The 21666-nt window shown below is 43.9% G+C and overlaps 1 protein-coding gene across 6 annotated transcripts in view; it reads right to left on the bottom strand.

Annotated features, from left to right (window-relative positions):
• The window catches only part of ptk2ba (protein tyrosine kinase 2 beta, a), a 125721-nt gene that overhangs the window by 57518 nt on the left and 46537 nt on the right, over positions 1-21666 (bottom strand). For all 6 annotated transcript variants that reach the window (XR_007262860.1, XM_048600860.1, XM_048600861.1 and 3 more), the window contains exons 2-7: positions 15734-15963; positions 13305-13483; positions 6691-6778; positions 3111-3190; positions 1558-1620; positions 1106-1160 (exon numbers count right to left, since the gene is read on the bottom strand). Coding sequence is in view for 5 of the 6 variants with exons in the window: in XM_048600860.1 (XP_048456817.1) it covers positions 1106-1160; positions 1558-1620; positions 3111-3190; positions 6691-6778; positions 13305-13483; positions 15734-15922 (654 nt within the window). In the remaining variant the exon portion in view is untranslated. The remainder of the gene's footprint in view (positions 1-1105; positions 1161-1557; positions 1621-3110; positions 3191-6690; positions 6779-13304; positions 13484-15733; positions 15964-21666) is intronic.

Genomic DNA, 21666 nt, shown 5'->3' with positions numbered 1-21666 from the left:
ACAGGTCATGGATTTTTATCTTTCTGTATTTTTGATTGTGGAATGAAATGGGAAAGGAACACTTTTAAAAACCTAAGGAACATCAAGGGATTGTTGCACTTTCTGAAATCAAGTCACCTGATCCTCACTGTAAGTGCTGTTTACACAGCTGACTGTGGGGCAGTAGTTGGACAGGGTTTACAGACCAGGTAGAGCTAGATGGTGGAGAGGGAGGGAGTGGAGCAGGAGGGTATGTAAAAAATGGAGATTTAACCATCAACAGGTAGCTGATTGTTATCAGTAACTGGTCACATGTTCACAGGCCAAGGGCCTTCTGCCTCTCAATGACAATGTGAGCAATGTAACAGACTGAACAGCTTTGGGACCATGAACAAGATACAGGGAAGCCATCAGATCTCCACCAGCTCCGGAGCTGTCTCTGTTCTCTGCAGTAAACAGCACTATAAGCCTTCAGCAGTTCCTGTAAGCTGCAACTTTTAATGAATCAGACAGAGAGCTGCTATAAGTGTGAATCAGTCCTCCTGTGCCTCCTGTAAATAAGTGAAAGCATCTGGAAAAGGAAGATTGAGAAGCAGTGTCTGAGCAGCACAAGAATCATCTCAGAAAACCCTGTGGACAGGGAACTCTGAACTGTCTTCCCAGTCTTTCCCTCTGTCCATAACACCCATATTTTTATCTGTCTATATCAGTCTATATGTGTGTAAGGAGGAGTTTATAACAGGACATGGGTTTTATAAAGTAGTTACATGTCAACAGCTCATCATTGTTTCCCTGTAACTAGATTCTATTTCTTTGTAATGAACAGGAACTCTTGTTAAGGAGATAAACCTGGTTTGTGCTTTCTGTCATCCTGAGTCTTAAAATTAGGAAATTGAGGAATTGAAACCTTTAATTTTGGGTGGTGACTCCAGAACAGTGGGACTTCAGTTCCAGCATGCTGCCCCAGTGAGGTATAAGACACACTTCCTATTTCTGGATTCTCAGAAATATTTTCTGTCCCAATTACCCGGTCTGTTCCCATTAACATCTTTAAAAAGTCTCCCATTGACAAACAATGAGACCAGAATGAGGAACAAATAGGTTATTAGCAGAGATGGTTACCTACCTTCATACTGTCTTGCAGCTGTTTAGGAAAGAACAAATCGAGACCAACCTCCTTTCTGTAACAGAAAAGAATAGGTTGAACAAATGTGGCGTTACATAGCGGCTGCATTGTCTGTGTCTCATCAGAACACAAGTGCAGCTTACGCACTCAAAAACAACAGACAGGTCATTGACAGGAGACCCTGTCACATCTGGATCAGGACCCTGTCACATCTGGATCAGGACCCTGTCACATCTGGATCAGGACCCAGGCTCTGAGGGAGACCTGGTTATACACAAGTGAGTTACATTCTGATGAAAGGAATATCAAAATGCGATTGTGGAAGTTCGACTGGACTTCCAGATTATGTTTTCTCAGAGACCAGCTCATGAGATCAGAAACACAGGCAGAGACACAGTAAGCACTTCCTCAGTCCCCCATTTGTCTGAAATCCCGACAGTGCCCACACTTACTCCAACAAATCAAAATTAGATTTCTTCTCCAGTGCCTTCGGGGGCATGTCCTTATAAAACCTCCTGAAAGCAAGCAGTAAAAACAGAAAACATTTATTCAAAACTTCACCACCATAAGGTTAGCAAGGCACATGAAACTGTGGTCTGGTTCCAACAATGTGAAGGAGAGGAAACTGAGTGACAGTGTGAGGGAGAGGGATTAACATCAGTAGGGATACAGTCAGTAACACAGGGCGCTGGGGGGGCGGAGAGGGGTTACTGAGTGACAGTGTGAGGGAGAGGGATTAACATCAGTAGGAATACCGTCAGTAACATAGGGTGCTGTGGGGGGAGAGGGGTTACTGAGTGACAGTGTGAGAGAGAGGGATTAACATCAGTAGGAATACAGTCAGTAACACAGGGTGCTAGGGGACAGGGGCTGTTTCGATGACATATTGATATTATTAATTTGACCTGATGAACAGGGAGTGTTGCTGAATTACTAGCTGGTTACTATCTGAACCGCACACCTCTCAGTAACTGGCTGCAGATTGCTGCAAGCTTATAGAGCCAGTAAAACCATAACATTTTAAGTATGAATGTCAAGAGCACGGAGATGTGTTTCACCTTCAGAAAATAAAGCTGCAGACTGTGATACATTTTATTTTGGTGATAACATTGCTGGCCATAAGGAGTTGAGCAAAGAGATCACAGGAAGCCGAGCTGCCTGCTTACCAGCAAACTCTCAATGACTCAGTATCACATCAGGCAGCGTTCAGAGAAATCGGAAAGATGGCATGTGGGGCTAACACATACTGTCAATCCACAGTCTCCGTCACTTCAATGATAACAAGAAGTTTCCCTTCAGAGTTTCCATTACACAGAATGACCATCAACCGTGCTTGCAATTCTCGTTATAATTTCACTGATTGCTGCCGAATTTCTTCACAGAAGATAATCCAGTTTTTTTTTTTCTCATTTTTAATTAGAATTGATGTTTCCTGCATGACTGTTAAGATGTTTAGCATGGAGCAGTTTTTAGCTGATTGAGACAGGCAGACCTGGATGCCAAGGGCATACTTCCAATCAGAAATCAGAGCCTCATTAACCAGTAAATCAGGAGTAATTGGAATTAAATAAACTCGCTTTAATTCTGAACGGAGACTCACTGTTTCAGGGGCTTTGTGATTTTTTTGTAGAAATGTCCTTAATGTTAAGAAGCACAAAGCCTCATTTCTCCTAATTTACTTGTTTCTCCTTCAGGTTTGGAGATGATATAAAGTTGAGTGAACTGAGCTTAGGAACAGAAAGAGAATGATCTCAAATCTCGAGCCAACATGTTGAGGTTGCACCTGGTTTTGAGATCTTTATTCTTCTCTGTTTCCACTCTGTTCAATGTCTTTATCAGGTTACCAAAACCCTGTGCACCAGGTTTGACAATTGCCCACCAATGGGATACAGTGAAAGGAGCTGCCCTGCTGCCATTCACCCGAGTTCCCCATTGGCTTCAGGTGGAAACGGAGGGTGAGGTGGAGCTCAGCACACTGCCCCATTCCTTAAAGAGGGAGTCTTACCTGATCTCCAGGCAGCCCAGCTTCATGGCTGTCTCCTGATTGACTTGAGCTGCAACCTCCTGCATGTAGTCACTGCGAACCTGTCAAGACAGTGTCAGCTAATGAGACACTGTAATCTGATTAAACTGTAATGTACCCTGGAGAGCTCAAGGACCCTGAAATCATCAGGTCAACCAAAATGTGACAGTAAACGCATAAAGGCTGCTCTATTAAAAGGTTGGATGGTGACCTAATCATTAGATAATTACCGGGCTGTGTTTCCTGAAGGAATATTAGTGTGTTTTAGTTAAGAGCTGTAACTTAGCAAGTGATGAACTGAAGGTGATGACATGGGTGGGATTTTCTTCAGAAGGTGGGTGCAGACTCAATGGGCTGAATGGCCTCTTTTTATGATAATTCTGTGATGTTTAAATGCAACAAGATCCTGATAATATCCAAGCTTGGGCTGGCAATTGGTAAGTAACATTTGTAACACACAAATGTCAGGCTATGACCATCACCAATAAGAGACAATCTAACCACACTGTTCCTTGATATTCGATGGTCTCGCCATCATTGAATCCCCCACTATCAACATCCCTGGATTATCATTGACCAGAAACTAGTCATAAACACAGTGGCTACAAGAGCAGGTCAGAAGCTGGGAATCCTGCAGTGAGTAACTCACCTCCTGACTCCCCGAAGCCTGTTCACCATCTACAAGGCACAAGTCAGGAGTGTGATGGAATACTCCCCACTTGCCTGGATGAGTGCAGCCCCAACAACACTCAAGAAGCTCAACACCATCCAGGACAAAGCAGCCACTTGATTGGCACAACATCCACAAGCATCCACTCCCTCCACCACCGACGCTCAGTAACAGCAGTGTGTACTGTCTACAAGATACACTGCAGAAATTCACCAAAGATCCTTAGACAGCACCTTCCAAACTCACAACCACTTCCATCCGAGAGGACAAGGGTAGCAGATATATGGGAACACCAACCACCTGCAAGTTCCCCTCCAAGCCATTCACCATCCTGACTTGGAAAATATATCGCAGTTCCTTCACTGTCTCTGGGTCAAAATCCTGGAATTCCCTCCTTAACAGCATCCTGACTGTACCTTGTACATGAAGAACAAGCTTTGGTGAGTCAGGAGTGGACTTACTTGCCACAGTATTCCCAGACTCCGCTCTACTCTTGTAGCCACTGTGGTTATATGGTGATACCAGTTCAGCTTCTGGTCAATGGTGACCTCCCTCCCCTACAGCACATGCACTTCAGCAGTTCAGGAAGATAGCTGACCACCACATTCTCAAGGGGCAAATGGGGACAAGCAATAAATACTGGCCCAGCCAATGACACCCACATCCCATGAAAAAATTTTTAAAAACTGTTTGCTGGCACAAGCCTGTTACCAACTACTCCTCCATATAATGTAGGCCAATATTGCGTGCTATACTGAGTATGGTCACCAATGTGCTAATGAAAAGCTAAAGACTAGAATTGAGGCAGCTAATGTGACAGAGGAAATGCAGAAGGCCCTGTTCAAAGAAAGGATGTAAAGCCGCATTCTACCCAAGTGTGAACCCATCTTCACACTTCCACAAGAGCTGAAGTTTTGAGAACGCCATTAAATGCAGCCAAGAACAACAGTCAGCTTTGTCAGGAAAATATCAGAGCATGGTTGCTGAATGCACTGCCTGAAAAACCAACAGGAAACTATTTCACTCTCAACCATCTTTCTGAAGTAACAGTCTCATCGATGAGAACCTGTTTTAAGCTCAGGGGGTGATTAAATGTTTTCATGAAGAAGTTTGATATTGTTCCCAGGACTAAAGGGATCAAAGGGGACAAAGCAGGAACAGGGGACGGAGTTGGATGATTATGTGGAATGGTGGAGTGGCCTTGAAGGGCTGAATGGCCTACTCCTGCTCCCATTTTCTATGTTCCTATCCCTGTGGGATACCAGGTTGCCACCCTGAAAATGCCCCCTTTATCTCAACTTTCTGTCTATTATTTAGCCAATGCTCTCTACATGCTAATGTGCCACCCCCCACCCCCCGCCCCCAACATCAATGGGCTCTTGCCTCATTAAGAAGTCTAACGTGCACTATCATATCAAATGCATTTTGTAAACCCAAATATATTACAACTACTGCTTCCTTGTTATCTATTCAGCTTGTGAACTCCACAAATAATTCGATTAAAGGCCTCAGGCATGAAGCAGCACTGACACTGCTTGTTCATGTCATGCATTTCAAAATGTTCTGTGATTATACCCATCATAACAGACTTAACATTCTCCCGATAACAGATATGAAGTTAACTGACTCAGTTAGTGGTGCTTTGTCTCCTTCCCTTTTTAAATAAAGCTGTTACATTGACAGTTTTCCAAACCTTTGGGACTTTCCAGAATCTAAGGATTCCTGGAAGATTACTCCCAGTGCATTCACTACCTCTGTAGCTACTTCCTTTAACATCCAAGGATACATCCCATCATGTCTGGAGATTTAGTGGTCTTTAGCCCATTCAGTTCCCAAGCATCTTTTCTCTCGTGAGAGCTATTGAATGTATCCCCTTTCTTCCTTCTGTCCCTTGAATATTTAGTAATTTTGGAATGTTATTTATGTCTGCTAAGGTGGAGAGTGATGCAAAGTATTTATTCAACTTCCCTGCTACTTCCTGCTTCCCCATTTTTATTTCCCCAGCCTCATTTTCTAAATGTTCATTTTTGCCTCTCTCTTCCTTTTTATATAATTAAAGACACTTTTGTTGACCGTCTTGATATTACTTTCAAAAGTATTTTAAAGTATTTATTAAACCTGCCTCATTACACATTGCATGATTCAAAATATCTGATATCTGATTGAATCCATGACATATTGTTCAAGGAAACTGAATGCACTCTACGTATTCTTCCTTGTGGGTTTCTTTACCAGTCTGAAGATCCCAATGTACATAAAGTCACCCATGAATAATGGGCTGCCTTTGCTACATCCCCTCATCATCTCTTGATTTGCTCTCAGTTTTGTTTAATTTATTCATTTGTGGGATGTGGGCATCGTGGCTGGCCTGCATTTATTGCCCTTCCCTAGTTGCCCTTGAGAAGATGGTGGTGAGCTGCCTTCTTGAACTGTTACAGTCCATGTGCTATTGGTTGACCCACAATGCCCTTAGAGAGGGAATTCCAGGATTTTGGCCCGTGACATTGAAGGAACGGCGATATATTTCCAAGTCAGGATAGCGAGTGGCTTGGAGGGAAACTCGCAGTGGGTGATGTTCCCATGTATCTGCTGCCCTTGTCCTTCTAGATTCTACTCCTGTTAGTGGCCTATAGATTACTTGCACCGATGTCTTCTTTCCCATATTGTTTCTTACCTTCACCCTGACGGATGTTATGCCTTTCAATCCAAGATCATTTTTTGCCATTGTACATATTGCACACTGTATCAACAATGTACACCACCATTCCTTCCTGCCTGCCTGTCCTTGTCACATTCTCCTGAATATTTAGCTTGCAGTGTGGTGTGCCAGTTTACCTGTAATGTGCCAAAGGTGAGAGGCAGAGGATTGCACACAGAGGGATGCTCACTGACCTGCTGATAATAACACAACAGAGTAGTTCGGTCTTGTTTAAAACTCTCCATGATGTCTTTAGGAAGGAAACGAATCCTCAGGTCGTATCTGCAAGAAATTCCAAAAGGAGTTTTTCCTTTAAATTCAATTAAGAATAGATTTATTGTTAATTTCTTGACCATAAGACAAAGAAACAGAAGTAGACAAATCAGCCCATTGAGTCTGTTCCCCATTCAGTGAGATCACGGCTGATCTGATAGTCCTCAACTCCACTTTCTTGTCTTTTCCCCATAGTCTTTGATTCCCTTCCTGTTAAAATTCTCTCTATCTCAGCCCTGAATATACTTAACGATCAAGCCTTGACAGCTCTCTGTATTAAAGAATTTCTCAGATTTACTACTCTCTGAAAGAAAAAAACCCTGGACATTACATACTTTACCATTCAGCCCATCGAGTCTACTTCACCATTTAATATGTTTCTCAATCCCCATTCTCCTGCCTCCTCCCGGTAACCCTTGATCCCTAGAGTAATCAAGAACTTCTCTGTCTCTGACTTAAATACACTCAATGACTCAGCCTCCACAGCCCTCTGCAGCAATGAGTCCCAAATATTCCCCATCCTCTGGCTGAAGAAATTCCTCCTCATCTCATCCCTTCATTCGGAGGCTGTGCCCTCGGGTCCTAGTCTCTCCTACTAGTGGAAACATCTTGCCCATATTCACCCTATCCAGGCCTCCCAGTATTCTGTAAGTTTCAGTCACATTCCCCCCTCATCCTTCTGAACTCCATTGAGTACAGATCTATTCAGGTCTAGCATTCCCAGTGGTAGCAAATTCCATATTCTCATCAGCCTCTGGAATGGAATTTAAGAACTCAGCATGGCCATTGTTAGGATAATGAGGTGCAAGCTTTGTTGGAATCCAGGGTTCAGTTTCCTGTGCAGCACCTTGTCAAAGGCCTTCTGGAAATCCAAATACATCACATCCACTGGCTCTCCTTTGTCCAACTTACTCATTAGTTCTCAAAGAATTCTAACAGATTTGTCAGGCATGATCTCCCCTTGATGAAGCCATGCTGACTCTGCCCTATTTTATCATGTACTTGTAAGTACTCCACAATTACTTCCTTAATAATGGGCTGAAGAAACCTTACCAACAACTGAGGTCAGGCTAACTGACTAATAATTTCCGGTATTCTGCCTCATCCCCTTCTTAAACAGAAGGGTTACGTTAGCCACTTTCCAGTCCTCTGGGACCCTCCCGGACCCCAGTGATTCCTGAAAGATCCCCACCAATGTCTCCACAATCTCCTCAGTTACCTCCTTCAGAATCCTGGGGTATTGTCCATCCAGTCTGGGTGATTTATCCACCTTCAGACCTTTCAGCTTCCCCACTACCCTCCCGTTAGCGATGGCCACTACACTAACCTCTGCCCCCTAGAACAAAGAGCAATACAGCATAGGAACAGGCCCTTTGGCCCTTCAAGCCTGCACCAGTACATTTCGCCCTTCTGTCCTCAAACTGTCTTCACTTACAGGATCTACATCCCTCTATTCCCCTCCTATTTGTGTATTTGCCCAGGTGCTTCTTGAATACTGTTATTGTGTCTGCTTCTAACACCACCTCTGGCAGCGTGTTCCAGGCACTCACCACCCTTTGTGTGCCTCACACATCTCTTTTAAACATCCTTCCTGGCACCTTGAACCGGTGTCCCTCTGGTAATTGACCCCTCCGCTCTGGGAAAAAAGCCTTATACTTTCCACTCTATCCGTGCCCTTCGCAATCTTATAAACTTCTATCTGGTCGCCCCTCACCCTCCTGTGTTCCAGTGAAAACAAACCCAGTCTATCCACCGAATCTTCATAGCTAAAATCCCCTGTACCAGGCAACATCCTGGTAAACCTTTTCTGTACCATACCCAAAGCATCCACATCCTTCTGATAGTGTGGTGACCAGAACTGTACACAATATTCCAAGCGTGGCCGAACTAAAGTTCCATAAATCTGCAGCATAACTTGCCTATCCTTATACTCAATGCCCCTTCCGATAAGGGCGAGCATGCCATAAGCCTTTTTTGCTACCTTATCTACCGGTGTTGCCACCTTCAGTGATCTGTGGTCCTGCACACCTCCACATATCAATTCACTGTATAATTTGCACCTGTACTTGACCTTCCAAAATACATCACCTCATATTTGTCAAGATTAAACTCCATCTGCTATTTTTCTGCCCATGCCTCCAACTGACCTATATCCTGCTGTATCCTCTGACAATCCTCCTCACTATACGAAACTCTAGCAATCTTTGTATCATCCGCAAACGTACTAATTAGACCAGCTACATTTTCCTCCAAATCATTTATGTAGACCATGAACAGCAGAGGTCCCAGCAGTGATCTCTATGGGACACCACTAGTCACAACCCTCCATTCCGAAAAGAATCCTTCCACCACTACCTCCGTCTCCTATGACTAAGTCAGTTCTGTATCCATCTTGCCAGCTCACCCCGATACCATGTGAATTCACGTTTTGTACCAGTCTGCCATGACGGACCTTGTCAAAGGTTTTACTGAAGTCCACGCAGACAGCATCAACTGCTTTCCCTCATCAATCATCTTCATCACCTCCTCAAAAAACTCAAGCAAGTTAGTGAGGCACAACCTTGTCCCCACAACACCGTGCTGTCTATTGCTAATAAGTCCATTTGCTTCTAAGTCCCCCGACTCTCTTGAAGTTCTGGTATGCTGTTGGTTCTTCATTTGTGAAAACTGATGCAAAGTACCTGTTCAGTTCCTCTGCCATTTCTTGTTCCCCATTGTTACTTCTCCAGCCTAATTTTCCAGTGGTTCCAATGTCCACTCTTGCCTCATCCTTACCTTTTATCAATCTAAAAAATCTCTTGCAATTTTCTTGTATATCACTAGCTACCTTACCCTTTTGTTTCATCTTCTCCCCCTTGCTGTTTTTTTAGATGTCCTCTGCTGGTTTTAAAGGCTTCCCAATCCTGTGGCTTCACACTAATCTTCTCCTTATTGCGTGCTTTTCCTTTTGCTTTTATGCTGTTCCTGATTTCCCTGTCAGCCACAGTTACCTCATCCTCCCCTGAATATGTTTCTTCTTCCTTGGGATGAATTTCTGCTGTGCCTCCCAAATTACCCCCCGAAACTCCTGCCATTGCTGCCCCACCGTCTTCCCTGCTAGGGACCCCCATTCCAATCAACTCTGACCAGCTCCTCCCCCATGTCTTTGCAGTTCTTTTTACTCAATTGTAATACCCTTACGTCTGATTCCAGCTTCTCCTGCTCAAACCACGGGGTGATCTCTATCATAGTATGGTCACTGACCCCTCTGGGTTCCTTCACCTTAAGCTCACTAATCAGGTCTGCCTCATTACACATCACTAAGCCCAAAACTGCCTTGTTCCCTAGTTGATTTTCCCAGTCCACCTGCATATTGAAGACCCCCATGATTACTGTAATGGTGCCTTTCTTATCTGCCTTTTCTATCTCCGATTTATTTTCTTCCCCACATCCTGACTACTGCTAGGAGGCCTGTATATAACTCCCATCAGGGTCTTTTTTCCTTTACTGTTCCCCAACTCTACCCCCACGGATTTTACACTTTCTGACCCTATGTCGTTTCTTGCCATCAATTTAATTTCATTTCTAACTAACAAGGCAACACCGTCCCCTCTGCCTATTGGCCTATCCTTTTGATAGGATGTGTATCCTTGGATATTTAGTTCCCAGCCCTGATCCCAATAGAGCCACATTTCTGTGATTCCCACAATGTTGGACCTGGCAATTTCAATCTGCACTACGAGCTCATTTACCTTGTTTTGTTTCCTGTGTGTAATTAAGTATAACATCCTCAGTCCCGCATTGGCTGTCCCCCTTCTCATAGTTGTCTCCTTATCTGCTATGCCTGAAGTTAGATTCCTAACCCCTTCCATATTCTCTGTCCTGTCACCTGTTCTGTAAACATTAATCACTTCCACTTTAACTTTTTCCATAATTTTCCATGGAACTGAACCCATTCCCCTGCCCCCACTATTTAGTTTAAACCTGAACCCATAGCCCTATGAACTGAATCACCAGGTCAGAGCGAGTTAGGAGTTTCTTGCCATGCATCGCCATATGCACACGCTTGACCTCCCTCTCCATCAGTACAGCCTTACGCTGGCTCAGAGCTACACTGCGCCCAGTTCCACATTATCCTCCGGCTCATTTGACATTCTAACAAGAAAACATTTTCTTTCTCCTTTGGGCATTACGGCACACAAGATGCAACATTTCAGAAATACCCACAGCCCTCTGGAAGCTTCCTCCCATCCCCTCTCCCAACCCCACCTCCTGTCATTTTTTCACTATTCCTTCTGATCCTATATGTTCTGTATTCAGTAATGGACTCAGTTTTATCCCTCAATCTCCATCTCAATGAATTTTGGGTATGATATGATGTTGAACTCTTTGTCTCTGCATCCATGCCCAATTCATTGGACAGGAGCCCTCTCCCTGTCCCACAGACCCCTTTGCACACCTCCAACAATCTCCCTCCACCTGGACCCCTCCCTCTGGCCTTTTAGCTTCATCAGATCACAGGGTGGGCCACTGGGACCTGCATGGACCCCAGTTATGCCTGTCTCTTCGTGGGGCAGATGGAACATTCCTTGCTCCAGTCCTACTCCGGCCCCACCCACATATTCTTTCTCCAGTATATTGATAACATCATAGGTGCTATTTCCCTCTCTTGTCTGGAATTGGAAAAGTTTATCAATTTTGCTTCCAATTTCCACTTTTATCTGGTTCATCTCTGACTCCTGTCTTCACTTCCTCAACACAGCTGTTTCCATTTCTGGGAGTAGGCTGTCCGACATTATTCACTATAAATCCACCAACTCCCACAGTTACTTTCACTGTACATCCTCACACCCGCTTCCTGTAAAGTCACGACTCCATTCTCCCAGTTCCTCTGTCTCCATCATATCTGTTCTGATGATGCCAACTTCTAAAGGGAACCTCACTTAAACCCATGCCCTCTGGTCGTAGGCTAGTCTGCCATGGGCAAAAGATTCTCACAATCTACCCTGTTTATGCCTCTCATAATTTAGTGTACTTCAAATCAGAAACCCCTCAGGTTCCTCTGTTCCAGGGAAAACAATGCAGCCTATCAAGACCCTCCTCGTAACAGAGACTTTTCATCCCAGGCAACATCCTGGTGAGTCTCCTCTGCACCCCCTCCAGTGCAACCACATCCTTCCTGTGGTGTGGGCACACAGAACTGCAGATGTGGCCTGACCAATGCTTTATATAAAATCCAAAAGATCAGCAGATACCGTAAACCAGGAACAAAATAAAAAATCAGAGTTAATATTCCGGGTCTGGTGACCCTTCATCAGAACAGAGGAAGTTCTGAGGAAGGGTCACTGGACCCGAAACATTAACGGATCTTTTCTTCACAGTTGTTGCCAGATCTGGTGAGCTTTTCCAGCAATGTTTTATATAGTTGTAGCAAGGGTTCAGGTGGAGAAAGGTTTTGGGGGTTTGGTTTATGTATAGAATAAAAGATACTCTGGACTGAATTACAGACTGGAAACTAATCGTGGGGTTCGGGGTGGTATAATGTGTAGAATAAGAAATACCTAGGAGTGAGTTACAGACTCAGGTGGCACAATGGCTCAGTGGTTAGCACTGCTGCCTTACGGCACCAGGGACCCGGGTTCAATTCCACCCTCGGGCGACTGTCCGTGTGGAGTTTGCACATTCTCCCCGTGTCTGCTTGGGTTTCCTCTGGGCGCTGCGGTTTCCTTCCACAGTCCAAAGATGTGCAGGTTAGGTGGACTGGCCATGGGAAATTGCCCATAGTGTTAAGGGATGCATAGGCTAGATAGATTAGCCATGAAATATGTAGAGTTACAGGGATAGGGTAGGGGGGGATCTGGGTGGTAGGCACTTTGGAGAGTTGGTGTGGACCCTTTGGGCCAAACTGCCTGCTTCCACACTACAGGGATTCTAAACTGGCATCTATTCAAGGGGTGCAGGGCAGATTCTATATAGAATAACAGATACCCAGGAGTGATTTACAGAATGGAGTCTAATTGAGCAGTTCAGAGTGGTTTACATACAGAATAACAGATACCCCAGGAGTAAGTTACAGACTGAAATCTAATCGAGGGGTTCAGAGTGGTTTATATACAGAATAACAGGTACCCATGAGTGAGTTACAGACTGGAATCTAATGGAAGGTTTCATGGTGGTTTATATACAGAATAACAGATACCTGGGAGTGAGTTACAGTCTGGAATCTAACTGAGGGGTTTAGGAGTGTAGGAAGCTTTATATTTAGAATGCCAGATACTGGAAATGAGATGCAGATTGGAATATGCTCTAGGAGTTGAGGGAGATGACTTTGCTAACAACCATGATCAGAAGATGAGCAAGAGGGTAGGAGAAAAGTCTTTTAACCTCTTTCACAGGGGCAAGAGTGCGGAGGCTTTCATGACATTCCTGGACCAGTCAGTTCAGCCAAAGTTCTCCAAATGTGGACAAATTAAATATACTCAGTAATTTTTCTCTGATGTGTTAATTGTCACACAAAAGCGAATGAGAGAATACAGACTGTTGCAAATGGTAATACCTCCATTCAGCTTCATGGTGTAGACTCTCATATTTAGTCAGGACCTCATGGATGGTAAGGTCAGGGTGTAGCCAGTATATTTCATCTGACTTCAGATGCTTCAATCTGAGTCCATAGCAGCTCTTAAAAATGATACTGGGTCCCACTCTCCCACTGTCCAGTATTGTGTTAATAATCTCCTGTATTGAAAGGGGAGAAGTAAAGTCATTACACACAATAATTACTGACAACAAAGCATCACATGGCTCATCTGTCTCATAATAAATAGTAATCCATCCAGACGGAGAGAAAGCAGCTTTCATCACCTCAGAGTGGCCCACAACATCCCCTACATTGACTGCAAAGCATTGAACAGGAGCGTACCATCATTCCCTGCTCCATCATTACTATTTCCTGTAGCTGGTGATCAAATACCTGCCCCTACAGCCCCACTGTGCGGTGCGCAGGCTGGTCCATCACATGCAGTTCAACAAATTAACATTGGGAGTTTGGTTGGGAAGTTGGGTGAGGAGGGCAAGTTGGGTGAGGATGGCGTTTGGTGAGAGGGAGAGTTGACTCACAAAGCAATCCTAATTGCAAATCACTTTTTCATTTTGGATATCAGTGAAGTTGATGGCTACTTGGCAGAATGCAGCAAAAGCTACATCCATGACACCATGGGTGGCTCAACTGCACAGGAGAGGAGCAGGAAGAAGGCAAGAGCAGTCACAATCAGGGATTTCTTAGTTCAGGGAACAGAGAAGCTAGGATGGTGTGTTGCCTCCCTGGTGCCAGGGTCAGGACTGTCATAGAGTCTTCATCAGTGTTTCTTCCTGATAGGTCAAAGGAAGAATTTTACAAATGTTGTCCATCTTCATCACAGATAACTGAAACTAGGTCTCTCCACAGACAGAACAACTGGACTGCAATGTAAACTACAAGCTCTGTGTTAGGACTGTGGCTCCAAGGGGCATGCCATAGACACCAACATCCCACAAGTGAATGTTTGAAAAATGACACTGCTGCATCAGTAGGTTCCTAATACGACAAGGTTAAAGTATTTTTTTAAATCTACCATTGATTAAATTGAGATTCATCCATTCTAACTGTGGATCAGAACCTTTGCTGCAGAATCTCACATTTTCTTTTAATGTGCTTCATGTTCTCACCCACAAAGACTTTGAGTGACACCCTTCTCAAAACTCACACTCTGAGCTCCAACTAGTTGATGGATCTTCTGAAAGTTTCGCAAGTTTCACAATAACAACCCCTTCAACAGAAAGACTTTTGTTTTATACTTCAAACCATATAAGGAACGTAAATGTGTCAGAAATGTGCTGTGGACAGACCGTTAACCTTCATTCACAGTGCAGTGATATCCATCTGTAATGAGCAATGCACCAAAATATTCCCTTATATTTAGCGTGTTGGTTCATTGCTGTTTCAGGATAAATCTAGCTCTACCCCTGTCATAGAAATGATTTTACAAGATTATATCCAGAAACAATACAATCAAATTTTACTGTGGCCCATTTAACAAGTTAAAGTCAACTAGTAAACTGTTACTCAGTAACAGTAACTGTGAAGCTGTCAGCCATCATGAAATCCAATATGGTTGGTGAATATCAATGAGGGAACAATATCTGTCATCCTTACCCCGTCTGTTACCATGTGGGGGCAGGAAGAAAGTGTGTGAGAGCAATGGTCAATGGGAAGTCTATCATAAAGGGCACGGAAAAATGGTTCTGAGGCTACAGATGTGACACCAGCATGCTATGTTGGCTCCTTAGTGCCAGGGTCAAAGATGTCACTGAGTAGCTGTAGGAGATTCTAAAGGGACAGAAAGGGAACAGCCAGACTGTTGTGGTCCATGTTGGTACCAGCGACATGGGTAGAAAGAGGGATGGAGTCCTGCAAGCAGAATATGGGGGAACGAGGAAATATGTTAAAGCTAGGACCTCAAAAGGAACAATTTCAGGATTACTCCCAGTGCCACATGCTAACAAGATGAGGAACAGGAGAGCAGGCTGAATGAGTGCGTGGTTGGAGCGATGGTGTGGGGGGCGGGGGGTAGATTCAGATTCTTAAGGATTTGGGACCAATTGTGGAGGTTCCAAAATTGAAGGTCCTGGAGAGATTTCTTTACTCAGGAGGGTACTGAATCTTTGCAATTCTCAGCCACAGAATGCTGTGGATAGCAAGTACTGAATATATTCAGGAAAGAAAGAGATTTTGGAAGCTAAACATTTTGCCCAGCCAGCAACACCCTCATCCTGTGAATGAATAAAGAAAAGAAAAGCTGCCAACAGGGAGTGGGGAGAGAGTGGGAGTGTGGTCTCACTATCTTCCCTCTGCAGATATCAGAATTACTGCCTGCTCGGTCGCTCGGAGAGTCACTTAGTCTCTGTTGTAGCACCATGTTTGTCAGAGAATCGGATGTTGTGCCTCACCCTGATTTCTGTTGCGTAGTTGCATTTGACTAATTTGAAGTTTTTGCCCAGGTTGATGCTGGTGTTGCTGCAGAAGCAGACTTTAAGAATCTTTGTCATCCCTCCCTCCTTGGCGGTCTCAGACTGAATGCACAGAGCCTGGGTCGTGGCATCTCTCCACGTGTCCAAAAGTTTTTGGTCACCTGTCATTTTCCAAACTTCAGGTTTCCTGGGAGAGCACCATCACTGACCTGGGGAGGAAACATTGACACCGATTATAATGAAGCTCATTTTGAAACACTTCAATAAACAAACGCATGAAGCACCTTCTTCAGGCCTGAGCCTTCAGCACCTTTTAATGGCCATGAAGGTCAACCTGGGAATGTTCTTCAACAGAGAGACAGGAGGAAGCTATTTGGCTCCTCAACCTACTCCATCGTTCAGTTAGCTCGTGACTGATTGCCCCCAGCTCCATTTTCCAATTCACTCCAAATCTCTCAAATATCTTTCCTACTGAAGCCCAGCATCAAGAGTGAGGTGAAATTGGCCATGATCCCAGAGCACCTTAGAGCTGCTCTCCCATTCCAAATAATGTGGATAAATTAATCAGGTGACCAGGGATGGGATGCGAACATCCAGGGGTATTTAGCATTTAGGAAAGACGTACAAAAAGGAAAAGGTAGTGGAGTTGCATTACTAGTTAAAGAGGATATAAATACAATAAATTAGATCAGTGTAGAATCTGTGTCAATGGAATTGCGAAATACTAAGGGACAAAAAACATCAGTGGGGGTGGTGTATAGACCACCAAACTATAGTGATGATCTTCAGAATGGCATTAACCAGGAAATCAGAGATGCATCCAGTAAAGGGATATCTGTATTTAAAGGCGACATTAATTTCCATATAGGTTGAACGAATCAAATTAGCTGCAGTACTGGAGAGGAGGAATTCCTAAAATGTGTATGGGATTGTTTTCTGGACCAATATTGAGGAAGCAATTAGATTGGGTATTATGCAATGAGAAAGGCATAATGGGTAATGTAGTTGTGAGAGACCCCTTGGAGATCAGTGACCATAATATGATAAAATTCTTCATCAAGATGGAGAGTGAGGTAGTTGATTCTGAGACTGGGGTCCTGAATCTGAATAAGGGAAACTATGATGGTATAAGACATGAGTTAGCTATGATTAGGAAATGTGACTGAAAGGAATGACAATGGACAGGCAATGCCAAACATTCAAAGAATGAATGGGCGAACTACAAAAATTGTTTATTCCTGTCTTGCACAAGATTTTAAAGAGAACAGTGGCCAAACCAAGGCTTATGAAGGAAGCTAGGGATAGTTTAGATGCAAAAAAAGGGACATCCAAATTGGCAAGAAAAAACAAAACAGCTGGAAACAGTTTGGAAGTCACCAGAGGAGGACCAAGGGATTGATTAAGAAGGGGAAAATCGAGGATGAGAGTTATCTTGTGGGGAACTTAAGAACTGACTGTAAAAGTTTCTATAGGTATGTACAGAGAAGTATATTGGTTAAAAACTGGTCCCCCCTACAGTCAGAAACGGGGAATTTATAATTGGGAACAAACAAGTGGCTGACGAATTAAATTCATATTTCTCTTCTGACTTCACAAAGAAAGACACAAATAACATCCCAGAAATGATAGAGAACACAGGGTTTAGTGAGAAGGAGGAACTGAACCAAATCAGTATTAGTAGTGAAATGGTTTTGGAGACATTGATGGGATTGAAGGCTGATAAATTCCCAGGGCCTGACAATCTACATCCCAGAACACTTAAGGAAGTGGCATTGGAAATTGTAGATGCATTGGTGTTCATCTTCCATGATTCCTTAGATTCTGGAACAATTCCTACAGATTGAAGGGTAGCTAATGTAACTTCACTATTTAAAAATGGAGGTAAAGTGAAAACAGGGAATTATAGATCAGTCAGTCTGATGGTGGGAATGGGAAGGTGCTTGAGTCATCTTGAGTATGAAGGATTTTATAGCAGAGCACTTACAAAACAGTGTTAGGATCTGACATAGTCAGCATGGATTGACAAAAGGGAAATCATGCTTGACAGATCAACAGTAAATCTTCAAGGATGTAGCTAGTAGTGTAATTCAGGGGGAGACATTCAGAAGGCTTTTGAAAAAGTCCCACAAGAGAGATTAATGCGTAAAATTAAAGCACATGGTCTTGGCGATGGTGTATTGGGATGGTTAGAGAGCTGGTTAGCAAACAGGAAACAAAGAGAAGGAATAAACGGGTCTTTTTCCGAGCGGCAGCCAGTGACTAGTGGAGTACCTCAGTGCTAGGACCCCGGCTATTCACAATATACACGAATGATTTAGGTGAGGGAACTGAATGTAATATTTCCAAGTTTGCAGATGACACAAAGCTGGGTGCGAGGGTGAGCTGTGAGGACGATGCAGAGATGCTTCAACGTGAACTGGACAATTTGAGTGAGAGGGCAATTGGCATGGCAGATGCAGGATAATGTGGATAAATGTGAGGTCTTCCACTTTGGTACAAAAACAGGAAGGTAGATGATTATCTGAAGGGTGATAGACTGGGAAATGTGATCTGGGTGCCCTTGTACACCAGACACTGAACGTATGCATGCAGGTACAGCAGGCAGTGAAGAAGGTAAATGCTATACTGGCCTTTATAACAACAGGATTCAAATTCAGAGCAGGGACGTCTTGCTACAATTATACAGGGCCTTGGAGAGACCACATCTGGAATACTGTGTGCAGTTTTGGTCTCCTTATTAAGGAATGATGTTCTTGCTACAGGAACAATGCAGCAAAAGTTTACCAGACTGAGTCCTGGGATAGCAGGAGCTGACATATAAGAGAAATTGAGTTGGTTAGGATCGCATTCACTGGAGTTTAGAACAAAGGTGGGGTGGAGGTAATCTCATAGAAACCTGTAAAATTCTAACACGTCGAGACAGGTCAGATCTAGGAAGGATGTTCCTGATGGTGGGAGAATCCAGACCAGGGATCGCAGTCTAAGGATACTGGATAAACCACTTAGGACTGAGAAAAGAAGAATTTCTTCACCCAGAGATTGGTGAGCCTGTAGAATTAATTGCCACAGAAAGTGGTTAATGCAAAAATGTGTGTGTTATCGGAAAGGAGGTAGATATAGCTCTTGTGGGTAAAGGGATTGAGAGATATTGGTGGTGGGGGGAAAGAGTGGAACTATGGTATTGAGCTCGATGATCAGCTATGATCATATTGAATGGTGGAGCAGCTCAAGGGATTGAATGGCCTACTCCTGCTCGTGTCTTTTATGAGCTTGAGGGTCAACAATCTCAGAGTGAGAGCGAGAAGACAGATGCAGGCAGGTGGGACTAGTTTAGTTTGGGATTATTGTTGGCAGGGATTGGTTGGACCGAAGGGTCTGATCATGTACTATATAAATCCACGACTCTATGGCCTTCACGGTGAACTCAACGAGTGGGAAGTGAACCTGCATGTTGTGGTTGCTGTGCTTTACAAAGCAGCCTTCCAACCAACCAGCTAAACATCCTCCTGCATCCCCGTGCCCCTTTGATGGTGTGTGGTCCAGATTCCCATCGCCCTTGTATAAAGATGCACTTCCTGACATCACTCTGTATGTTCTGGCTGCCTCAGTAAGATCCATGTACAACACATGTAGGGAGAACACAGTGGACACTGTAAACAATTCACACTCTAACTCACACCTGGAAAAACACCTTGCAATGTACTAAAATCCAGAACCAACTGAGCTAGCAGAGCCAACGACACATTTCTGACATCAGAACAGGGACTACAGTGATTGGTTGAAAAGCACTTTGAGACATCCAGTGGTCAGGAAAGATGCTGCATGAATGTAGTTTTGTGAATTTGATAATTGCTACATTCCAAATAAACATGTTCGCTCATGACTACCCTCTCAGTCCGTGATCGACAGAACTGTATGACACAAGGAGATGGAGTATTTTTTAATCATTGGCAGAAACCCAAGTTGTAGATCTACAGATATTTGTGGAACTACAGTCATATAAGCAGAGAAATCAATCAGTGTCTCACACATTTGACTCCAAGGCCAGTGTCCCTGCTAATACACACAATGAGAGTATTGCAGAGTAAAAGGACAGTTTTACAGGAAATACCAATGTGAATTGATGTGTGTTGGGAATGTCCCAGTCAATGCAAGATGAAAAGTTCTAATGTTTTTCAGCAACACAAGTTCTGTGCGACAAAATGATGATGAATTGACACAGTCATCTGTGAGCCAGGACTGAGTGAATCACTTTTCTTCGTATAACCTTGATGGTAACTTTAATGTTTGCTCTTTGCAGCTATTTCCATTTCAGGTCTGTCAGATTATGTAATTAGGAAGAGGACTGTATTACTTTAAATGTTTCAATTCTTTCAAAACACCTGTGGCATGGATGAGGCAATCTTTAAATGATAAATCCCACAAGTGACTGAATCAAGTGCTCTAACTGCTTATAGCTTTTCCCCGAACACAGCCTTGCCACTAGGCATTGCCAATGGCTGCTCCTGGCTCATTATCTCCACCGCACATGGGCAGGATCAGGAGCTTCGTGGAAACACAGCAAGGAGACTAAGGTGTGTTGGAGATTGGATCTATCTCTCATTTTACATTTTATCAAGAGGCTCCCACACTGAGCGAGAGATCTGTCCACCAGGATCACATTTCATCTGTGAACGTGTTATCGCGTTCCTAATGACACCCCATTTTTAAATACACAGAAACAAACTAGAGTGTTAATTTGTGATAGTTTGCCAATTGTCTCTGTTCTTGGTGCTGTCTTCAGGTCAGCTCGGATCATACAGCCAGGCAGGAAGATAGTCAATCCATCAGATGTGTACTAGGCCCTTGAAAAACAGCTCTGCGTTGCAGGAACCATTCACTATGGGACTAAAACCATTTCCTACTTTACCACGATGGTCACAGCACAAGTATATCCCATCGCTCCCCCCTCCCTGTGATTCCCCTCTACCCCCATCCCCCTCACTGCTCTCTCCCCCACAGTCTCCTCCCTTCTCCTCCTGTCTGTCTCTGTCTTAAACACACCACAGCCCTCTGCAGCAATGAGTTCCACAGATTCACCAACCTCTGTCTGTAGAAATTGCTCCTGATCTCAGCTCTAAAGGGTCATCCCCTCCCCCCAATGCTGGGCCCTTGGGTCCTAGTCTCTTCTTTTGTAAAAGCATCTTCTCCATGTCCACTCTATCCAGGCCTCCCAATATTCTGCAAGTTTCAATCAGATCCCCCCTCATCCTTCTAAAGTCTGTCAAGTACAGACCCAGAGTCCTCGACCACTCCTCATATGACAAGCCCTTCATCCCTGGGATCATTCTTGTAAATCTCCTCCTCTAAGGTCAGCACATGCTTCCTTAGATACGGGGCCGAAAACCGCTCATAATATTCCAAATGTGATGTGACCAGAGCCTTGAACAACATCAGCAGTACATCCCTGCCCTTGTATTCTAGCCCTCTTGAAATGAATGCTAACATTGCATTTACCTTCCTAGCTGCCACTGAACCTGCATGTTAACCTGAACAAGGACTCCCAAGTCCCTTTGTATTTCAGATTTTAAAAATAGTCTATGCATCTATTCTTCCTACTAAAGTATATAACCTCACACTTTCCTACATTGTATTCCATCTGCCACTTCTTTGCCCACTCTCCTACTCTGTCCAAATCTTTCTGGACCCTCTCCACTTCCTCAAAACTACCTGTCCCTTCACCTAGCTTTGTGTCATCTGCAAACTGAGCAACAATGTCCTCAGTTCCTTCATCCACATTATTAATGTATAATGTGAAATAGTTGTGACCCCATCACAGACCCTTGCGGAACTGCACTAATCAGCCAATCCTCTCTCCATGCCAGCACCTTGCCCCTAACACTGTGGGCTTTTATCTTATTTAGCAGCCTTCT

This window comes from Rhincodon typus, chromosome 9 (genome assembly GCF_021869965.1).
Source record: "Rhincodon typus isolate 14 chromosome 9, sRhiTyp1.1, whole genome shotgun sequence".
In the NCBI taxonomy this organism is placed as follows: domain Eukaryota; kingdom Metazoa; phylum Chordata; class Chondrichthyes; order Orectolobiformes; family Rhincodontidae; genus Rhincodon; species Rhincodon typus.
Note: the sequence above shows the minus strand (reverse complement) of the source record. Positions and strands in the feature narration are given on the sequence as shown.